Source organism: Typha latifolia, chromosome 10, assembly GCF_019914945.1.
Source record: "Typha latifolia isolate L0001 chromosome 10, TyphaL0001v2, whole genome shotgun sequence".
In the NCBI taxonomy this organism is placed as follows: Eukaryota; Viridiplantae; Streptophyta; class Magnoliopsida; order Poales; family Typhaceae; genus Typha; species Typha latifolia.
In genome coordinates this window covers 2,644,818-2,661,814 of record NC_133095.1, presented here as the reverse complement: position 1 = coordinate 2,661,814, position 16,997 = coordinate 2,644,818, and the positions used below count along the sequence as shown (strand labels likewise).

At 38.8% G+C, this 16,997-nt stretch overlaps 3 protein-coding genes across 4 annotated transcripts; all 3 read right to left on the bottom strand.

Moving 5' to 3' along the window:
• Positions 1-1,290: 1,290 nt before the first annotated feature.
• On the bottom strand, positions 1,291-4,209 carry LOC140796158 (protein neprosin-like). Its single transcript, XM_073149052.1, has 7 exons — positions 3,570-4,209; positions 3,120-3,206; positions 2,765-3,016; positions 2,469-2,633; positions 2,321-2,374; positions 2,062-2,208; positions 1,291-1,924 (listed from the first exon to the last, which is right to left on the bottom strand). The coding sequence occupies exons 1-7, from the start codon at positions 3,729-3,731 to the stop codon at positions 1,547-1,549; spliced, it is 1,245 nt and encodes a 414-aa protein (XP_073005153.1). The 5' UTR covers positions 3,732-4,209; the 3' UTR covers positions 1,291-1,546.
• Positions 4,210-7,243: 3,034 nt separating this feature from the next.
• LOC140796321 (cytochrome b-c1 complex subunit 7-2, mitochondrial-like) lies at positions 7,244-11,105 on the bottom strand. 2 transcript variants are annotated; one of them, XM_073149305.1, is made up of 4 exons: positions 10,896-11,105; positions 10,625-10,782; positions 8,305-8,352; positions 7,244-7,616 (listed from the first exon to the last, which is right to left on the bottom strand). In XM_073149305.1, the coding sequence occupies exons 1-4, from the start codon at positions 10,999-11,001 to the stop codon at positions 7,548-7,550; spliced, it is 381 nt and encodes a 126-aa protein (XP_073005406.1). In that variant the 5' UTR covers positions 11,002-11,105; the 3' UTR covers positions 7,244-7,547. The 2 variants fall into 2 exon arrangements, with proteins under 2 accessions (XP_073005406.1, XP_073005407.1); XM_073149306.1 differs by lacking the exons at positions 7,244-7,616; positions 8,305-8,352 and adding an exon at positions 8,554-8,622 and having other exon boundaries at positions 10,896-11,077.
• A 2,291-nt stretch (positions 11,106-13,396) lies between these two features.
• Positions 13,397-16,791, bottom strand: LOC140796644 (probable serine/threonine-protein kinase WNK1). Its single transcript, XM_073149716.1, has 7 exons — positions 16,451-16,791; positions 16,326-16,363; positions 15,980-16,207; positions 15,676-15,890; positions 15,346-15,503; positions 14,820-15,255; positions 13,397-14,738 (listed from the first exon to the last, which is right to left on the bottom strand). Exons 1-7 carry the CDS (start codon positions 16,526-16,528, stop codon positions 13,687-13,689), a joined length of 2,205 nt encoding a protein of 734 aa, XP_073005817.1. The 5' UTR covers positions 16,529-16,791; the 3' UTR covers positions 13,397-13,686.
• Between the last annotated feature and the right edge of the window lie 206 nt (positions 16,792-16,997).

Below are 16,997 nucleotides of genomic sequence, written 5' to 3'. Positions count from 1 at the left end.
CTGTCTAAGGCCTTAGGTAGCTACACTGCTTCAAGATCCATGACGATCATAGTGAAGCGTTGGACTGAATTATCTGTCACAGTTTTCAAATGCCAATTATGTAAAAATTTAAATAGGACTCCTACTACATTTACTATTATTAAAAATGTAGGATTAAGACCTAGTTAAATCTAATTAGGGCTAAACAGACTCTTTTACTAGTCCCCCTTAGAGGAATGTACTCTTGATAGGTGATGTTTTGTTTTTTTACCAAGAAACTTTTACAAGTGGACTCTACTTTTAAACAATCCTAACCATGAATTTAAAATGACCCATAATGTTAGACAGCTGTAATAAGTGTTAATCTCTCCAACAAAATTCCTCCCTTTGAGCGAGAAGTAGAAGAAAAGCACTATTGGCAGACAGTGTGCTGGAAAACCTAATTGTATTGCTTACTGCTATTACTCGTTCTCACCTAAATTTAAAAAAAATATTTTTGAGTGGTTTTATTTTCTTTTATTATCGATATATAAGCTGGACAACTCTCCTAATCCTTTTAAATAATTTTTTTAAGAAACATACTACGACGAATTCAAATTATGCACTCCGATGAAATTTTTACTAAATATCAAGTCTAATATGACTATAGGGAGAATAAAACTCTTAAAGTTAGTAAAACAACTGCTTTTTTGGTGGATTGGAATCTTACAATGTTCAAAGAGAAGCAAAGACAATGGATTCAAGAAAAACCATTGTTCATTGTTGATTAGCAAATGGTCTAAAGGGCAAAAGCCTTTCTTTGAGGTCAAATATAAGAAATAGCTACCTTGAGTGCTTTTAAATGTCACAAGGCATCTAATCATCATTTTTTTAATTAAGCCATCAGTACCTTTCTTGATGTATTTCTTTTATCAATAGCTTTTCTTATGCATTAAGGCCCATCCTCCTTAATTTATACAAGTGTGAGCTTTGAGTCCAAACAAAAGATCCACTATAAGGCATGTGAATGCATGACTCATGTACACATGCTACTGAGATGCCCACCTCCATCCATGCTTTGAAACAAAGAGAGGTGGGCTATATAATAGTTTAAAAATGAAAAAGATAAAAGAAGGTAAAAGTTAGGGTGAGGAGAGGACCAGAGCAAGTGGAGGGACCCACAGATGTTCTTGGAATCAAACATAAAGCCCCATGTGTGTGTGTGTGTGTGTGTGTGTGTGAGAGAGAGAGAGAGAGAGAGACAGAGAGAGAGAGAGAGAGCAATGGAGACAACCCACACTCACATGCTCAGGCATCCAAATCCAAGACAACTTTTACAATGCTCACAGTCACAGGACCAGGATCTCAAAATTACTCATGGGCCTCTGTTCCTCTTCAGGAACTTGGACAACTTACATGGGGGAGAGAGCAAGTACAAAAGGGAAAGTTAAAAGGAGAACAACCCAAAATCTCTGAGGAAGAGAACAACAATTCACATGTCAAAGACACTGCCTAGGAGTAGAAAAAAGGGGGGGTTGGTGTGTTATACTTGAATGGTACAAGAGGAAATGGGGGAGGAGGAAGAAAACTATGGGCAATTGGAGTTTTTACCAGGACCACCATAGTAGAAGTAAGTCCCCCAGTCACCATTGTTGCCATTCTGCACATCATAGCAGTTGGATTGCTCTGTGAAGGAGCCAACTCCTTTGGGTGCCTTCAGGTTGTTGGACTCATCCACTACCTGGATGTTCCTGAAGTAGCTTGCCTTGCCAAAACCTTCTTCTGGGAAGTGGCCACTCCCCATTTGGGTGGAGGTGTGCTCCCCATCTGCCTCTGAGTTCACAACCTCACCTCCCCACTCTATCATGGAGGCACTGTCAGCCAAGTAGGAGAACAAGAAGGCAGGCCAGTATCCCAGAACATAGTCATTCCCAAATTGCATCCACCAGTTCCCTTCTTTTGGGTCCTGCTCAAATAAAGATTTTTTTTTCTAAAAAAGCTATCAAAATAAGCAATGTGGGACAGAAAGATACAATTTTTACAATTTTTAACAACTGTTTGGGTAGAGATTCCCAGTTCATTTGTTGTAAATATATATATTACCTTCCAGATAAGTATGCTGATATCATACTGGGAGCTCTGGAAATTTGAGATAGGGTAGATGCTAGCACCCATTGCAACCTCACTGTTGATTTGAATGAACCCAGAGCACAGTAGGTTGTAGCAGCCAGTAGCTTGGTAAGCATCACTCTACAGTTCCATGGCAGCAGCATATGAGAGAAGGCAACCAAAACAAATTAAAAGAAGCTTCAATTATTAAAATGAAGAATGTTTGTTAAGATAGGAAGGAATAGAAACTTACAGTCCAGTAGGTAAATAGCCTTGTGTTGTTATCCCCATAGAGATCTGGGCTGACCTGATAATCGACATACAACAAGGCAATAAATCCCAATGGAAAATTAAATGCAAGACTGTTATGCCATTATTCAAAAGATTGACAAGAACTTTACCTGCCAACCTGCTTCAATGCTATTAAGATCTTCTCCAAAGGAACCTCCCAGTATCCAAAGCTGAGACAGGCTGAACTCATTGGACTGCTGGATCTTTGGTTCCCAGACATTAATGGTGGCCTTAGCTCCATAGTACTTATCTCCTTCCACATAAGCTATGGCATGCTGCTCAAGAAGGCCCACAAGGAGTTTAATTAAAAGAAAAATTAGAAAGAAGTAAAAGGAATTTAAGGAATGGGAAAAAAGGAAGCACTTTATTGCAAAGTAGCTCTTTTGTTACTTTCAGCTGCTAATACCTGATGGCCACTCTCATTGAGGAGGTCAGGATCTATGGACAAGGGGTGTGGGATGCTCTTGTGCTTCTTCTTGCCATACCTCTTCACAGAACTGGCTCTAAGTATGTCATCCTTCTTTGTCCTCCTAATGGGTATGGTGTTCTCAGGGCATCTCCCATTCTGATGCCAAAGTTGAACATGGGGCTTGCTCTTCTTCTCAGATGCAACCTTGTTCTCATCAAAGAGGCCTTCTGGGTGGAAAGCTGGCCTCATCTGAAATTTGGCAAACACAATGTGGGATAAAGTGAAGAGAACTAACAAAAGCATGAACAGTAGGGGATTTGAAAAGAAGAGAAAGTGAGAAAGAGAAGCAGACCTGGATAGTGTGGTTTTTGAGGAAAGGGTGATCAAAGGCTGGCTGATGAGAGACATGCACACAGTCTATGATATCTCCATCCGGGCTCTATTTTTAGCACACAAAAATCAATAAATATTAGAGGTTGGCAGAGAGATTGAGATGAAATTTGTATGTTTGAACAAAAGAACTAACAGAATCCTTCCTTGGCAAAGTATTCCAAACTTTAGTAGAAGAATCAACACACTGAAATGATCTTCTAACAAAGATCTAGCATTATTGTGGAAAAGTGCACATAAGCATAGCAAATGAGCTAGATTTAAGAGTGTATCCTCCCCCCCAAAAAAAATCCCAAATGAGCCCAAAACAAGCATCTTTCTCAAAAATAAAAAACATTAAGATGCTATTTTGCTTCATTTAATTAATTTTTCGAGAGAGAAAAAAAAATGGAGAGAGTGAAGGAAGGCAGACCTGGATGCTCTTAACGGCAGCTTTATTGACCCGTTTCAGATGCCGGTGCAACTCCAAGTTCTGCTTCTCCACCCCGCTCAGCCTCCCGTCGGCGCACGATAAGCACACCACCGCCGCCAACAGCCACACTAAGCGGCGGCCAACGCAGACGTGCGCCGCCATGGCTCCTCTCCTTCTCTCCCCTCTCCAAAGAAATAAAAAACCCAAGAACTCAAAGACCCAAGTATCCTTTTCACAGAAAGGACCCTCCTTTCCTCTCCCCTCCTCAGCAAACAAACCCCCTCAACACCACCATTTCCCACCCAAGAGAGGAGAGCTTAACCTCAGAATGTATCCGTTGGAAGGGTAAAATGGGAACAGGAAGCGGACAAAAGCACTCATATACTCTCTCTCCTCTCTAGTTTGGCGTAGTCTAAGAATACTATAATGGAGTTTTGTGTCGTTTTGTTTCGGGGAGTGGTGGTGGAGGTGATGGGTGGGGGCCGACGAGCAACTGACGACTCCTCTGCTGCTCCTCTTCTCTCTCTCTCTCTCTCTCCTCCCTACTTTTTTACCATTTCCGAGCACGTCCTATGTCCAAAATGCCCTCTCCCCTTTGTGCCGGCACACGTTAACATGGCACGTGGGAACTGGGTCGTGTGAGCCCCTTCATTGGATTCGAAATCTTATTTAGCGTCCTTTTTCTACCTCCCCGTGTTGGCCTTTTCACGTGCGAGACCACAGTAAGGAGGTGGCGGTTCAGCGCACCGCGTGACCACTGCCTCTTTTCTCTTTGGGTTCAAAAGCTTTTTTTATAACATTCTTATGCCTAAATTTACTTTATGTTATTAATTTTCTTTTCTTTTCTTCTTCTTCTTTCTCAGCTGGAGCCCCACTCAAATTATTAAAATATTTTTATTATATTTGTTATATAAACTCATCAAAAGAATACGTTGGAAAATTTTAGATAAGTTATATTAATTTGGACAAAAACTCCTACCAAAAGTACAAGAACTAAGATATTTCGTAAAGAGGCTAAATGTATTTAACCTTTTTGGTTTTTACCTTCTCGCTTTGGGTCATTAGGGGGAGTAATTAATGAAGGGTTTTGTGGTAATTAAGTGGGATTATAGTGTTGGCGTGGGAAGTGGAAACTGACCAACTCTGTTCAAGTGACTTGGTCAAAGAAACCTCAATGTCAGGTGCCTAATAAGTAAATTGTGGCATGTTTTCTTGAGAAGAGGGAAGATATTAAGTACAATCTATTTTTTATTTTTCTTTATAGTAGTAGATAAAGATTTGAATGTAATTAATGTTCATGGAAGGAGACAAGATTTCTCTGCTGTTTAAATAGTTTTATCTCTTTTGATCTATTTCTGTACAATGATACTTAAAGGTATCAGTTTTAGATAATTTAAATTATCCTACTAGTGTATGTTTATACTTAAAATTATTTTATCTCTTATACTTTAAAATATAATTATAATTCAAATAATTATATTTTCGAGTTACCGAATCATAAATTAGTTGAATTTGATGTTATAAACACAAATATAATTTGTTTAATAATCTAATTAAGAAGGTCAACTCGTTTAAGGGAATCCGATTATCCTAACCCTCACCCTCACCCTATTTAGTACCAGGTTAAAATTTGGCACATTTAGTCGGAAAAAAAGTCCTTTTATTTTTTCTATTAGTCGCAAAAATAATAATAAATTTGATGATTTAGAACCAGCTTCTTAACGAATTACAACAAAAGAATCTAATTTAGTACCAAGAGTAATGTTGTCATAAAGATTTATTAGTAGGCCAGATGTGTCAGTCAGTGCATCAGATTCTCTTATGTTTAGGTGCCTCCATTGTTGAAAGAAAACGTAGTTCTGATGCTTTCTTTTTCAACTTTAGTGGGTAGAACGCACTGGGAAAAAGGCATCACATTCAACAACAACCCATTTTTTCCTCTTTTTTCCAAAGAATTTGTTCCAATTATTTTATAGTTGTGGTTATAAAATGCTCCATTAATCTCGGAAGATTCCTGCCCAAGTACATCTATAACCAATGAGACGATCAGTATTCACGAGTTAATCTGTAGCTTTATTGGGTTCCCATAGACATGAGAGATCTCAAGAAAGAGAGAGAGAGAGAAAAAAAAAAGTCTCAGATTCGATGAGCAGAGAGATGAACCCCTCAATCAGCGCAAGGCAAAGGATAGTCCAATATGTCCTTTAAAAGGGCAAATAATTATGTTTATGTTTTTGTCTCTGTCTTAGTGGGAACGTTATTAAAAAAATAATGACAGCAATATGGAGATCAATAAGATCATCGCTGGCTTTGGGTTGATCGAAATTGATCAGTATCACATATTTCTTATAAATATTTGTATCTCCTCAAGTAATAAGAGTAAAATGATCCTTACTAGAAAAGTCAAAGATATAAAGAGGTTTGAAAGTAAACTCGAGCAATATCTCGAAACATGCTCTGCTTTCACAAGCCAAATTTTATCGGCTGAGAGACTCGCAACCGGCCAAGTTTTTTTCTTCGAAATGATCAAGAACTGCAGTCCTTATATTACATTATGTTATGGTTCGCGATCCCAATCTTGCAAATTTTTTACTGTTATATTCCCAATTTTTTGGGGGGCATTTATTGCATGGAGTTATAGAAACACTAGAGTTGTGATCAGAAGAATTTACAGTTCATAGAAATTGTATAGAGCGCAAAGAAGTACAATATATGGAACAGAAGTAATGAAGTTTTTTTTTTTCTAAAAAAATATATTCTAAATTTTAAATCTAATTTCAACACTCAATCAGAGCGGGAATCGTAGCCATCGGAGGAGGAGGAGGAGGAAGAGTAGTAGATGGCGGCGGCGCGGCGGGGGGAAGTGACGCGGAGGCAGAAGAAGGAGAAGAGGGAGCGGGCGAGGTGGCGGAGGGGGAGGCAGAAGAGGAGCTCGAGCACGTGATCGCTGCTGAGCCGCTCCGTGTTGCGCATCACGTGCAGCTGACACAGCTCCGCCGACTTCCGCGCCGCCGCCGCCGCCCACGAGCTCCGCACCACCATCTCTCCTCTTTCTTATTCGATTCGGCTCGCTGCTTCCTTCTCTGTTTTATTATTATTTTTTTCTTATTTTTTGACCCCCGACCTCTTTGTTGTAGTTGCCGTCTCGCAATTTGCTTCCCTTGCCCGTTTCTTTCACGGAAAGCGGAAAATAGAGGGCAAATTGCTCTCCAGGTGCCAGAAATATGTGTTGAATTAGAATATAACTCATGATGATGTAGAAAGATGATATACATCTTCAGTCCCAACTACGATCAAATTCAGGCATGTGAGTGTCGGTTCCACTTTGTTCTTGTGGTCTGCTATGTAGAGGAAATTTTCAAAATTTCCAATAGATGGAGAATATAGGTAAAACTGCAAATCGCACACAAATAGACCATTAGGAGAGCTGGCACGAAGATCCCTTCAACCTTTAGCTCTAGGCTCTGCACTGGAATCACACTGTTTTCATGCGTGGGAATTTTTTCTAAGCCTTATTTCACGCAAGAACATTGTACTACTAGAATAAGGACTGATCACTGGTGGCTAGAAATAAACAGTAGCATCCAAAGTATTTAAGCATCTGCAATGGCACATCTGGAAGCCTACTGCCAGATAGCAGAATTGTGCATAAAGAGCATCAACTCATGGGCGTCTACAGACCAAGAATAATACCAGCGTGCATTTAAAGCAAAAATAGTGGGTGTACCCAACAATTATTTCATCTCACCCTCTAAGCAGATCCAAGGTTATGAGAATCTCACGATGGTAAACCAAAATATATGCTATCTCACAAGTGTCTACACACGTTTCAAGTAGCACAGATGAAGAGAGAAATTAAGAAAGCCAATGACTAAATCATCAGAAAGTACTTTTAGATAAGACACGGCTTCAGCATCATCTGCTGCATCTTATTCATCCACTGCAGTTTAGGACCAGAGAAGAACATATTGGGTCCCTTTATGGAATGGTTCGCTGATAGAGAGGCAGGGCTCCCAAAGCCTCTCTTTCTGCCCTCTCCTTTTTCACCTGCAAGAAATTCACAAAAAAAATAAATACAAATGGCAAGAATTTAGACAAGTTTGGAACAAGAACACTGATAATGTGCTAAGTTCCATTTGATGGATCATATGCTTGTAGATAGTTATTTATTTATAAAATGTAAATACGACGAATTAATATCCATTTAAGCTTCTTGATTATTGTCGTTGCATCCGAGAGCCAAACGTAACCTGACCAGTGATAACCACAACAAATTAAACTAGGGTATATCTGAACCCTCAAACAGTCAGGAAGGAGGGCAGATATTAAGGTAGTCGATGCTGCCTTTTTGAAGGACTAGAAACAGAGCCTCTCAATGATCACCCAAATCTATTTTCCGATAATTAGATTAGATGTAAATTTAGTTCTTTTGTAACATATAATGTCAATATACGAGGGTCAAGAAAACCCAAACTCCCTCTTCCGGATCAGGCCCCAGGCCAGGCTGATTGACCTGGATATGATAGGTTCATTCTATATGGGGCCGTCCTTATTTTGCACTTTAGTTTAAGGCTGCAGGAGGAAGCAAGATAAGAAATGGGCCTATTTAGTTAAACTGAGTGACCATGACACACACACACACGAGCAAAAGTAGTTTGGACCTCTACTATCTTTCCCTTTGGATGTGTGATGCATCAAGTCTACCAGAAGAATACAATACATAGTGGTGACTTACCAGAGCCAACATATCGCTGAGATAACTTCTAAATGGTGTCTGCAGCGCCTGTAGAAAAAGATAAGCAAGAAGCGTTTGGTCATGCTGATCAGAATAATGGAGCAAAAGTCGATATGTATCCAACTTACTACATCACAATAAAAAAATCATAATACTTAAATTCAAATTATCAAGGCAAACCTGCTAAAAGCATTTGATCAAATACTAGATTGTGAGAAAGGTGAATAGAAGTTATGAAGCTAACTTATCAGCTATCACAAGCATCATTGCTGCCTCAGATTTTCAAAAGAGAGACAATGGCACCAAAGAAATGCGCATCTGATTTTGTATGCATAAGTACATATAACAACAAGGATTAATACAAAAACCACTTTCAAGAATAAACAAAATTCATTAGAAAATGCATGAACTAGATATTTCGAAAAATAATAAAATGTCATGATGTCTCAAGAGCATGGTGGTTTGACGTTTCACCCAAGTGGAACAATAATGGCCAAAAGTTAATAAAAATTCAAAACCTAAACTCATTGGTTAAGGCCGAAACTATCAAAATTTTCTATTTTTGACATTTATATTGGACCACAATAGACTAAAATCATTTGATTTTGGTTTAAAATATTTGTTTTTGTTTCTCAGGTTCCGAAATTCAGTATAGAGATTATGATTAGCCGCTAGAAGAAATGATACTTGTTGGTCGTATGGCCATATTAGTCACCCGTATCGGATTAGACTATTTATTAATTATGTAATATTTAAATATTATTTAAAAATGTAGAAAAATCTCTAAAAATTAGACAAAATAAGAAAATAAAAATTAGTCACACATATAGCCTAAAAATTAAAGAAAAAACTCACACAAAACTATAATAAATTTTAAGTAAATTTTAGTAAATTTTTATTCTCATAAAATACTGCTGCAGAAGTGAGATGAATGAAGAGAATGGAATCTCTTCACTGTTGTTCTGCAGTAATAAGAAAATAGAACTTAAAAAGTGGGTGAGAAAGAAAAAGAAGAGAAATAAGAAAAATAACCTCACCCAAGTTCACCAAAGTGCAAAATAACCAGAGGGGAAATTAACCGTTAGATGAGCTTGGTGAAGTTTGAGGGGTGAAAGAAGAGTATGTATGAGAGATAGTGTAAATGCTAAAAATTTTAAAAAGTAAACAGCTAGGAACATCAATTACAAGCGTCTCCTAGGTCAAATCTATTTTAGATTTAACTTGAACCTTAAAAAATTAAAAATTCAATCGATTTAGCCGAAACTAGTTAATCTCAGACCGAAACCAGCTAATCTCAGGCCAAAACCAATCATTACAAAATTGGTCAATGTAACTTAAGATTAACCAATTCTAGGGGCCATGATTTTTTCTAGGGGTCAAAATTGAAACCAACCAAAATAGAAACCGAAACTTCGAACCATGCTCAAGAGTCAACAAGATCTAGGGGCCATGATTTTTTCTAGGGGTCAAAATTGAAACCAATCAAAATAGAAACCGAAACTTCGAACCATGCTCAAGAGTCAACAAGATAGGCAAATCTTCCTGGTTTCACTTATTACAATATTACTACTGTCTTCATTGTCCCAACTGAGAAAAGAATGTAATAGCCATTATTGAAAGGAATAGCCTCCATTTGATACAGGAAAGATCCTTAAGAGAACAGATAAACTAGCACTACACCTTTGGACTCAAATTAAGAATAATATCCGATCAAACCAATAGGAAAAGTATGCTTAAATGAACATTATCATACTTCATAAAAAGCAATGAGGTCTAGAGTCCATCAAATAATATTAGGAATAAGTCTGAATATTAAGTTCTAAAAGAGCAACATTAGAATTAAGAAATAAAAATAAATGTGGCACTATTGCACCCACTAAAAGCAATTTCATAATTGCATTCCTTAAATCTAACCTAAATGGTCAAATATCAAACGTTTCTATCAATTATCTTACAATTATCTTCAATTCATGAAGTCAAATATCAGAGTTCTTGTTAGGACCTCAGATAAGATAACATTGGCTTTGAAACCACAGAAGTATTCCAAGTGACCTTCCATACTGAGAAACTGTCAATTAGCGATCAAAAGAAAGAAAGAAAGAAAAATTTATTGTATAAATATTGTGCGGGCACAATACAAGAAAAATGCAGTAAATTGCCATACGTGTATACGTGATATTAACGCTTTAGGCTCCACTATCAAACACATAATAAACCAATCAAGGAAACAAGAAGAGATTCCAACACCTATTCTAATACTTCATCCATGATCAAGGAAACAAGAAAAGATTCCACAACAGAAAGCAAGTAAAAGAATGACCTGAAGGTCCTCGGACAAGTACTCGTGCTTCATGGAGAGATCCATGGCGCGCTTGAGCCGCTGGTTCCGCGCGTCGACGACCTCCCGGGGGAGCCGCGCGAGGGCCTCCTTGATGTCCAGATCGTAGTAGGGATCATACAGATCGTCGTATCGGAGCCCTAAAAGAAGTAACAAAGAGATCAAGTTTCAAGACCGAGATCGAGATCGGAGATCTTAACGTTTCCAGATCGGAAACCCTAAGAGGGATAAGGAGAAAGGGGATTAGGGTTACCGTATCTCTTGAGGCGGCCGGAGACTGCCTTCATGTGCTGGCGAGCGAACCAGTTCTTCCGAGGGTTAATCAACCATTGCACCAAAGAAGAAGACGATGCCGCCATCGGAATCCTCCTCGTCTCCTGACTCCCTCCTTCCTTTTGGATCTAATCTATATGCGGCGATAGATTTGGAGGAGCGGACCGTCGGAATTGGGAGACAAATGGATGTTTCGAGAAATCGGGCGTTAAACGGATCCGATATCGACCCGAACGACCCACCAACTGGGACGGTCCCAATCCGAAATTATTGGGCTTTGGCCCGGCCCATTTATATTTCCTTTGGGAAACTATTAAATCTAACCTACCTTTTGCCTTTATTATCAAACAAATATTTATCATTTGACCATTTGCTTTTAATCCTCCAAAACACCATGAATAAATTTTTAATCTAATATCATGTTACTACTATTGCTCACGGCTGTGCCTATCCATAACAAAGATCATGAGTTTGATTCTTCTCTTAAATGTTAGGGTGGATGCTTAAAAGTGAATTTAACCTACCGACAAATGATCTATATAAGAAGATCAACCTAGTAACAACTAACTGAACATAAAATACCCTATTACTTTTAAACTTAAATTTAAAAAAAAATATATAGATTACTCCTCGTGATATCTACTCAGAGTAAACAGAGTAAGCAGAGTCTATTCAACATCGATAGGCTACAGTCTGACCTGCTCTTCTTGACACAAGTTTGGACGATGACATTAAAAAAATATAGATTACTCCTCATGATATCTAGTCAGAGTTATTAATGTCATCGTCCAAACTTATGTCAAGAAGAGCAGATTAGACTGAAGCCTATCGATGTTGAATAGACTCTGCTTACTCTGACTTCAAATTGGTTAAACAACTATCTAATTCTGGATGTTTGGTTTTGATTGGTGTGCCAAATTTTGTATAAATATATCGCCGTGTTGTTAAATTCAAGTTCAAGTTCCTTCTTTTCCTATAAGAGGGAGGGTTAGGGTTCGAAATATAAATGCTAAATTGCAAATTGATAAAAATATAAAAACTTATATTCCTCTTCAAAATGGTATATATTATTCTCATATAGAAGAAGTAGTAGGCCCATGGTTTCTAACGTTTGGCCATTATATCTTGACCTCTCTTTTGGCTGTTTCACTAAGAACAGCAAAGAAGTCATTCCATATTCATGAACTGAAAATTTTTTGGTCAGACGCAAGGTTAAAACGACCAAATGAATGCCTCCTCTGTTCTCCTGGCAAGTTGCTTTCAAGAGTAGTGATTTATAATCTAACAATTGTAAAGGGTTCTGGATTAGATCAGTCAATAGTTCGGGAGCTCATCATAATTTAGTGAAAGACACCCTACTTCTACTACCAATTTGCAAGGTAGGCTAATGCTTTCTCCTTTTCCAATGCCAGCCTTTATAAGGATGGTGAGAAGAAGAGAACAATGGCATTCTACACCATGGCATATTGATATAGGCTAGTGTTGAAAGTTCTTTTGCTTTTAAATGTAGAGCCACCATATGTCATGCCCCCTTGGAAGCTAGCAAGACCAGTGCTCTTTGTCCCCTTTCCATTAATAATCTAATAGACATAAGCTATATATATATATCTCCTCATCTAAGCCTTATCCTGCATGGCATCATTATCCATGGCAGACTTCCTAAGTTTTCAACCCCATCTGTGTCCAGAATCAACATGGAAGGAGAGCTGGCATGCTTGAAAGCTTGCATGAGATGGCCAACAAAAATCTCTTTCTGGTGGTATCCAATGTGAACCATTGTGGGCTCTAGGAAGACTACACACACACAAATATATATATAATATATATATTATATAGCATTCAATAATTGCATCTGATCATCTGTAGCCCAAAATGTAGGAATTTACTGCACCCAGAGACCGGGAGACAAGCGGTTGCCATGTATTTTCAGAATGAAAGAAATTCCTGCAGACGGGAATGTAGACAATCCGCTGAGTAGGATAATCTCGAAATCTTTGTTTGGCCATCCACAAATTGACATGTGGCAGTGAATTCGAAGTTATAGCAGTATATGTGGTCAGGAGTGGATCAGTAAGTGGTTCCATTTACAGTTGGAATTTGCAAATTGACAGTCTACATTGAGCAAGTAGTGAATGAATGGCATCAGTTGATCATGTCAAACATAGAGGCTTATAGAATCTTTGATATCTATTTACTTCTTTGATCTCGAGACTGAGCACAAGGAGTTTAATTCTTTGACAACAGTAGCAGAACAAGTAGGCATTGCAGAAGAAAACTAACAACAAATTCTCCTGAAACATCTTTAGATGCTGGCTTTAACATACAGTATTGAGATTTATTTAGTGAAAGTCATAAAGCAATACAGATTTCAGCAATCCACCCCTTCCCCTTGGTACTAGAGTGCCTTACTTTCTCCTGAACTTTATTCCCCAACTCTCAAGTGGACAAGATGGAGAAGAAAATTTAAGCATAATGACTATGTTGTTGGACTTCAAATGAAGCGAATTGATCTTATTTCTCAGATGATCTGAACAAATAAAAGGCATCAGGTTGAATGGATTGTACAAACTCTGCTGAAGAAAAAAAATGACATTCCACTTCAGCTGGAGAAGAAGAAAAAATGAAGTTCCATATGGCAACTGATGAGTAGATAGGCAAGGCACCCATCATGTTCCATAGCACCTGGGCAAGATCAGAGCTATACAATCTGATACAAAAACCAAATAATGTACATCGGTTGCGCTAGAATGATCTGGAAAGCCCTTTAGGCATTAACCATCCACTGCATTGATTGGAAAGGACTTTGTTCTAGGGAGAGAGTTTGGCAGCAAACCAGCATCATAGAAGCTCTTAGAAGTAAATATATCATCAGGGCTCTCAGCGTTCACCTCATAATTTTGGGCCCTTTGGATCCCCAAGTCGCGATAGCTACTCAGGTAAGACCCTGCAATTGTATCGGGATCACTGCTTTCTTCCATGACTGAGTTTGTTTCGCAAAGAGGAATGCCAAAAGAGTAGCGCGTGCCAAAGTGGAAGGACTCAATTTTCCCATTAGAAGCTCGGAATGGTTTTGTCACTGAATCTTTACCTCCATTTGCTGCACCTAAGTCCCAATTGACAAAGTCTATAGATGGATGCAAAGCTCTCCTTGATTCTCGACGTCGAATTCTATATTCTCCTAGTTTTGTTTGATGCTTTGATCTTAGTTCTCGCAACTCAATCCTGTAATCATCAGCAATTACCTCAGGATGCTGTTGGAGGGAAGAACTAGAGCATAACTTGCCTAAATATTTTCTTTCATCACACTGCTTGTCCCCATTCATGTGTATAATCTTCTCATCTTTGGCTGACAGATTAAGTTGGTCATCTCCATCAATCGAAGCTTGCGAATTAGAATCAATTCCATCTGGTTGGCTAGATAACACAGTCACTTCTGCCATCATGCATTGTTTAGGTCCCTCAACTTGGTATGTTATCTCTTCAAATCGTCCATGCATTTCAGCACACTTACAGTGAAATGATTGCAGATCAGTACAATCTAAATTTTTTGCAGTAAGGTAGTCTAGAAGTGAACCACATGATGATTCGTTGGATGCACAAGTTTGGCAGAAGGTTGTAGTTGTACCAGGAAGTCCTGGCATTTCTTCTATACCTGGCCCTGGCTTCCATTCAGGTACCAATAGAGCTAACTCCCCGTCGATCATTTCTGCTATTCTAGTCACCTCATGATCAGTTATGTCTAACTCGGCAACCATCTCTGTGGCCACACTCAGTGCAGTATCAGCCTCAATGTCAAAGGAGAAATGAATGTTCCGAACATGACCTGCATAATAAATCATTTCAAGCCATAAATTCCTTTGTTTGTATCATAAGAAAGGTTCAGAGATTTGGAAATCACTTATACCATCTTTATCTGCAATCCTAAGCCTCAAAAAGATCTCTCCATCTTCTCTCCTCCTCCCCTTGATTGTGATATCCACATCTGTAAGAGGATCATCCTCCTGGCCATGGAAAAGATCAATTCCGTGGGCCTCCATGTCGGTGTCACTGTACTCAAACCCATTTTCCGTCATTGTTTCTTGATTGAAATCATTGGAATATCCACTGGTTATTAAGGATCCATTACTTTGAACAATATTAAGAGAAGGTTGTCTTGATATATAGCTCATGTTGCTGATGTCCCCTTCCCTAGAAGCAAAACCATGATCGTCAATGTGAAGAAAAGGATCCTTAAGAAGCTCCCTCGCTGGAAGTCTTTGGGATGCCGTGGCCAAGCATTTTTCGATGAATTGCCTTACCTCCGGATCTTCAACTTTGTACAGAGCTTCGGGCTTCATTCCCTATCAACAAAATGCTAATTATCCCGAGCCATACGAAAGGAAATCGGATGCTCGTAAACTCATGAGTATTGTTCAGAAATTAGATCTTACAGAGATAACTTTCTTATAGATCTGCACATGATGGGTACACTCGCTATACGGGTAATCGAAGGTAACCATTTCCAAGACGCACATCCCAAAAGAGTATATGTCCACCAATTCATTGTATTCCTCCTCATACACCTCCGGAGCCATGAATTCAGGCGTGCCTGCCGAAATTGGAATAACCATCTAAATCATTTCTTATACTGAACCAACAAAAAAGATGGTAAAAGAAAAAAAAGATAATAATTTCTCGCTATATTTGAAGTGTATAAGACCCCTAAAATGCTAGAGCAACCGAATGTTTAAAAGGAGCAGCAGCAGCTACAATCTGTTTACCTACGACAGCATGAGATTTACGGAGGATGGCGGCGAGGCCGAGATCGCCAATCTTGACCTCTCCTTGGTTCCCATTGATGAATATATTGTCACACTTGAGGTCCCTGTGGATGATAGGGGGATCATGGCTATGGAGGTAGAGAAGACCACTCAAGATTTGCCTACACCAATTCTTCACAGCCCTGATGTTAACCTTTCTATGTTTCTGCCTATACCTATTCCAACAAAAACAAATCAAATAAAAGCTTATACAACCCAGAACACAGCCAAACAAAGAAATAGATGCCTAAAATCCAAAACTTACTGCCTGAGAGTGCCAGAGGTGAACATCTCAGTAATGAAATTGATGTTCCTCTTGGAGATGTCGACCCAGGAGGTGTAAAACTTCATGATGTTCTTGTGCTTTAGGGTCTTGAGGAGGTGGATCTCACAGTAGAGCCTCTCCAAATCCTCAGGGCTCTGAAGGAAGTCATAGAGCTTCACCTGGTTCCAGGCAACCTCAATCCCCTCATACTCATCAAAGGCCCTGTAACTGCAATCAAATCATAAACAAACCAAATCAGAAATCTCCCAAAAACAAAAACAAAAAAAAAAGGAAAAAGGGAATATTCCAACAAATAGGCAGAAAATTAGAGGAATGAGATCAATACACTGTCTTTGAAGCTCCCTTGCCCAGGATCTCATTGTACTGCACATAAAAAAAAATAAAAATAAAACCAATTTAGTAACTTTTTAAACATCTGAGGGAAAGGAAGTGATCATTGTTCATGATTACCCTGCCATATCTTCCAGTGGGATCAACTTCTACAAACTCCGGATAATCTGGATCATCACTGGCCTTATCACCCATCATTCTACTTCCCCTCCTCTAGACAATAGTCTCTCCAAGGACCCAAGAACCACTACTCCTTGTGCTTCTCCTTGGAGGCCCAGAAGAGGGATTGGAGAGCAAAGGCCAGATATTTAAGCATAAGAAGCGGATAAAGGGAGGAAGGGAAGAGGCCAAGAGAAGCAATTTTCTTGTTTGTGGAAATGCCTAGATATGTGGGAGGAGAAACAGAGGAGAGAGGGGGAGATAGGCTAATGGCTTTGTGGGGGATTGCAATAAAAGAAGACAGCGGCTTACAACTCATGCTACTAAGGCTGTTTCTTTTTTCTTTTTCTTTTTTTTTTTAATTTATCTATAGTTTTCTCTCAAATGGATTGGATGCCCTTCCAAAAGGACAAAAGGAAAAAAAAATAATTAAAAAAAAAAGAAGGACAAAAGGATTTCACTCTCTTTCTTAGGATCATCCACTGGCAAGTCTTTTATTAATTAATTT

Coding starts and splice junctions, on each gene's coding strand:
- LOC140796158 (XM_073149052.1), bottom strand. CDS start 3,731: ATGGCGGCGCACGTCTGCGTTGGCCGCCGCTTAGTGTGGCTGTTGGCG. Junction 3,017..3,119: donor TCAAAAACCACACTATCCAG/GTCTGCTTCTCT, acceptor GCCAAATTTCAG/ATGAGGCCAGCTTTCCACCC. Junction 2,375..2,468: donor GCATTGAAGCAGGTTGGCAG/GTAAAGTTCTTG, acceptor GTCGATTATCAG/GTCAGCCCAGATCTCTATGG.
- LOC140796321 (XM_073149305.1), bottom strand. CDS start 11,001: ATGGCGGCATCGTCTTCTTCTTTGGTGCAATGGTTGATTAACCCTCGG. Junction 10,783..10,895: donor CGGCCGCCTCAAGAGATACG/GTAACCCTAATC, acceptor TACTTCTTTTAG/GGCTCCGATACGACGATCTG. Junction 8,353..10,624: donor ACTTGTCCGAGGACCTTCAG/GTCATTCTTTTA, acceptor CTTTTTCTACAG/GCGCTGCAGACACCATTTAG.
- LOC140796644 (XM_073149716.1), bottom strand. CDS start 16,528: ATGATGGGTGATAAGGCCAGTGATGATCCAGATTATCCGGAGTTTGTA. Junction 16,364..16,450: donor CCACTGGAAGATATGGCAGG/GTAATCATGAAC, acceptor TTTTATGTGCAG/TACAATGAGATCCTGGGCAA. Junction 14,739..14,819: donor TAGGATTGCAGATAAAGATG/GTATAAGTGATT, acceptor TTTATTATGCAG/GTCATGTTCGGAACATTCAT.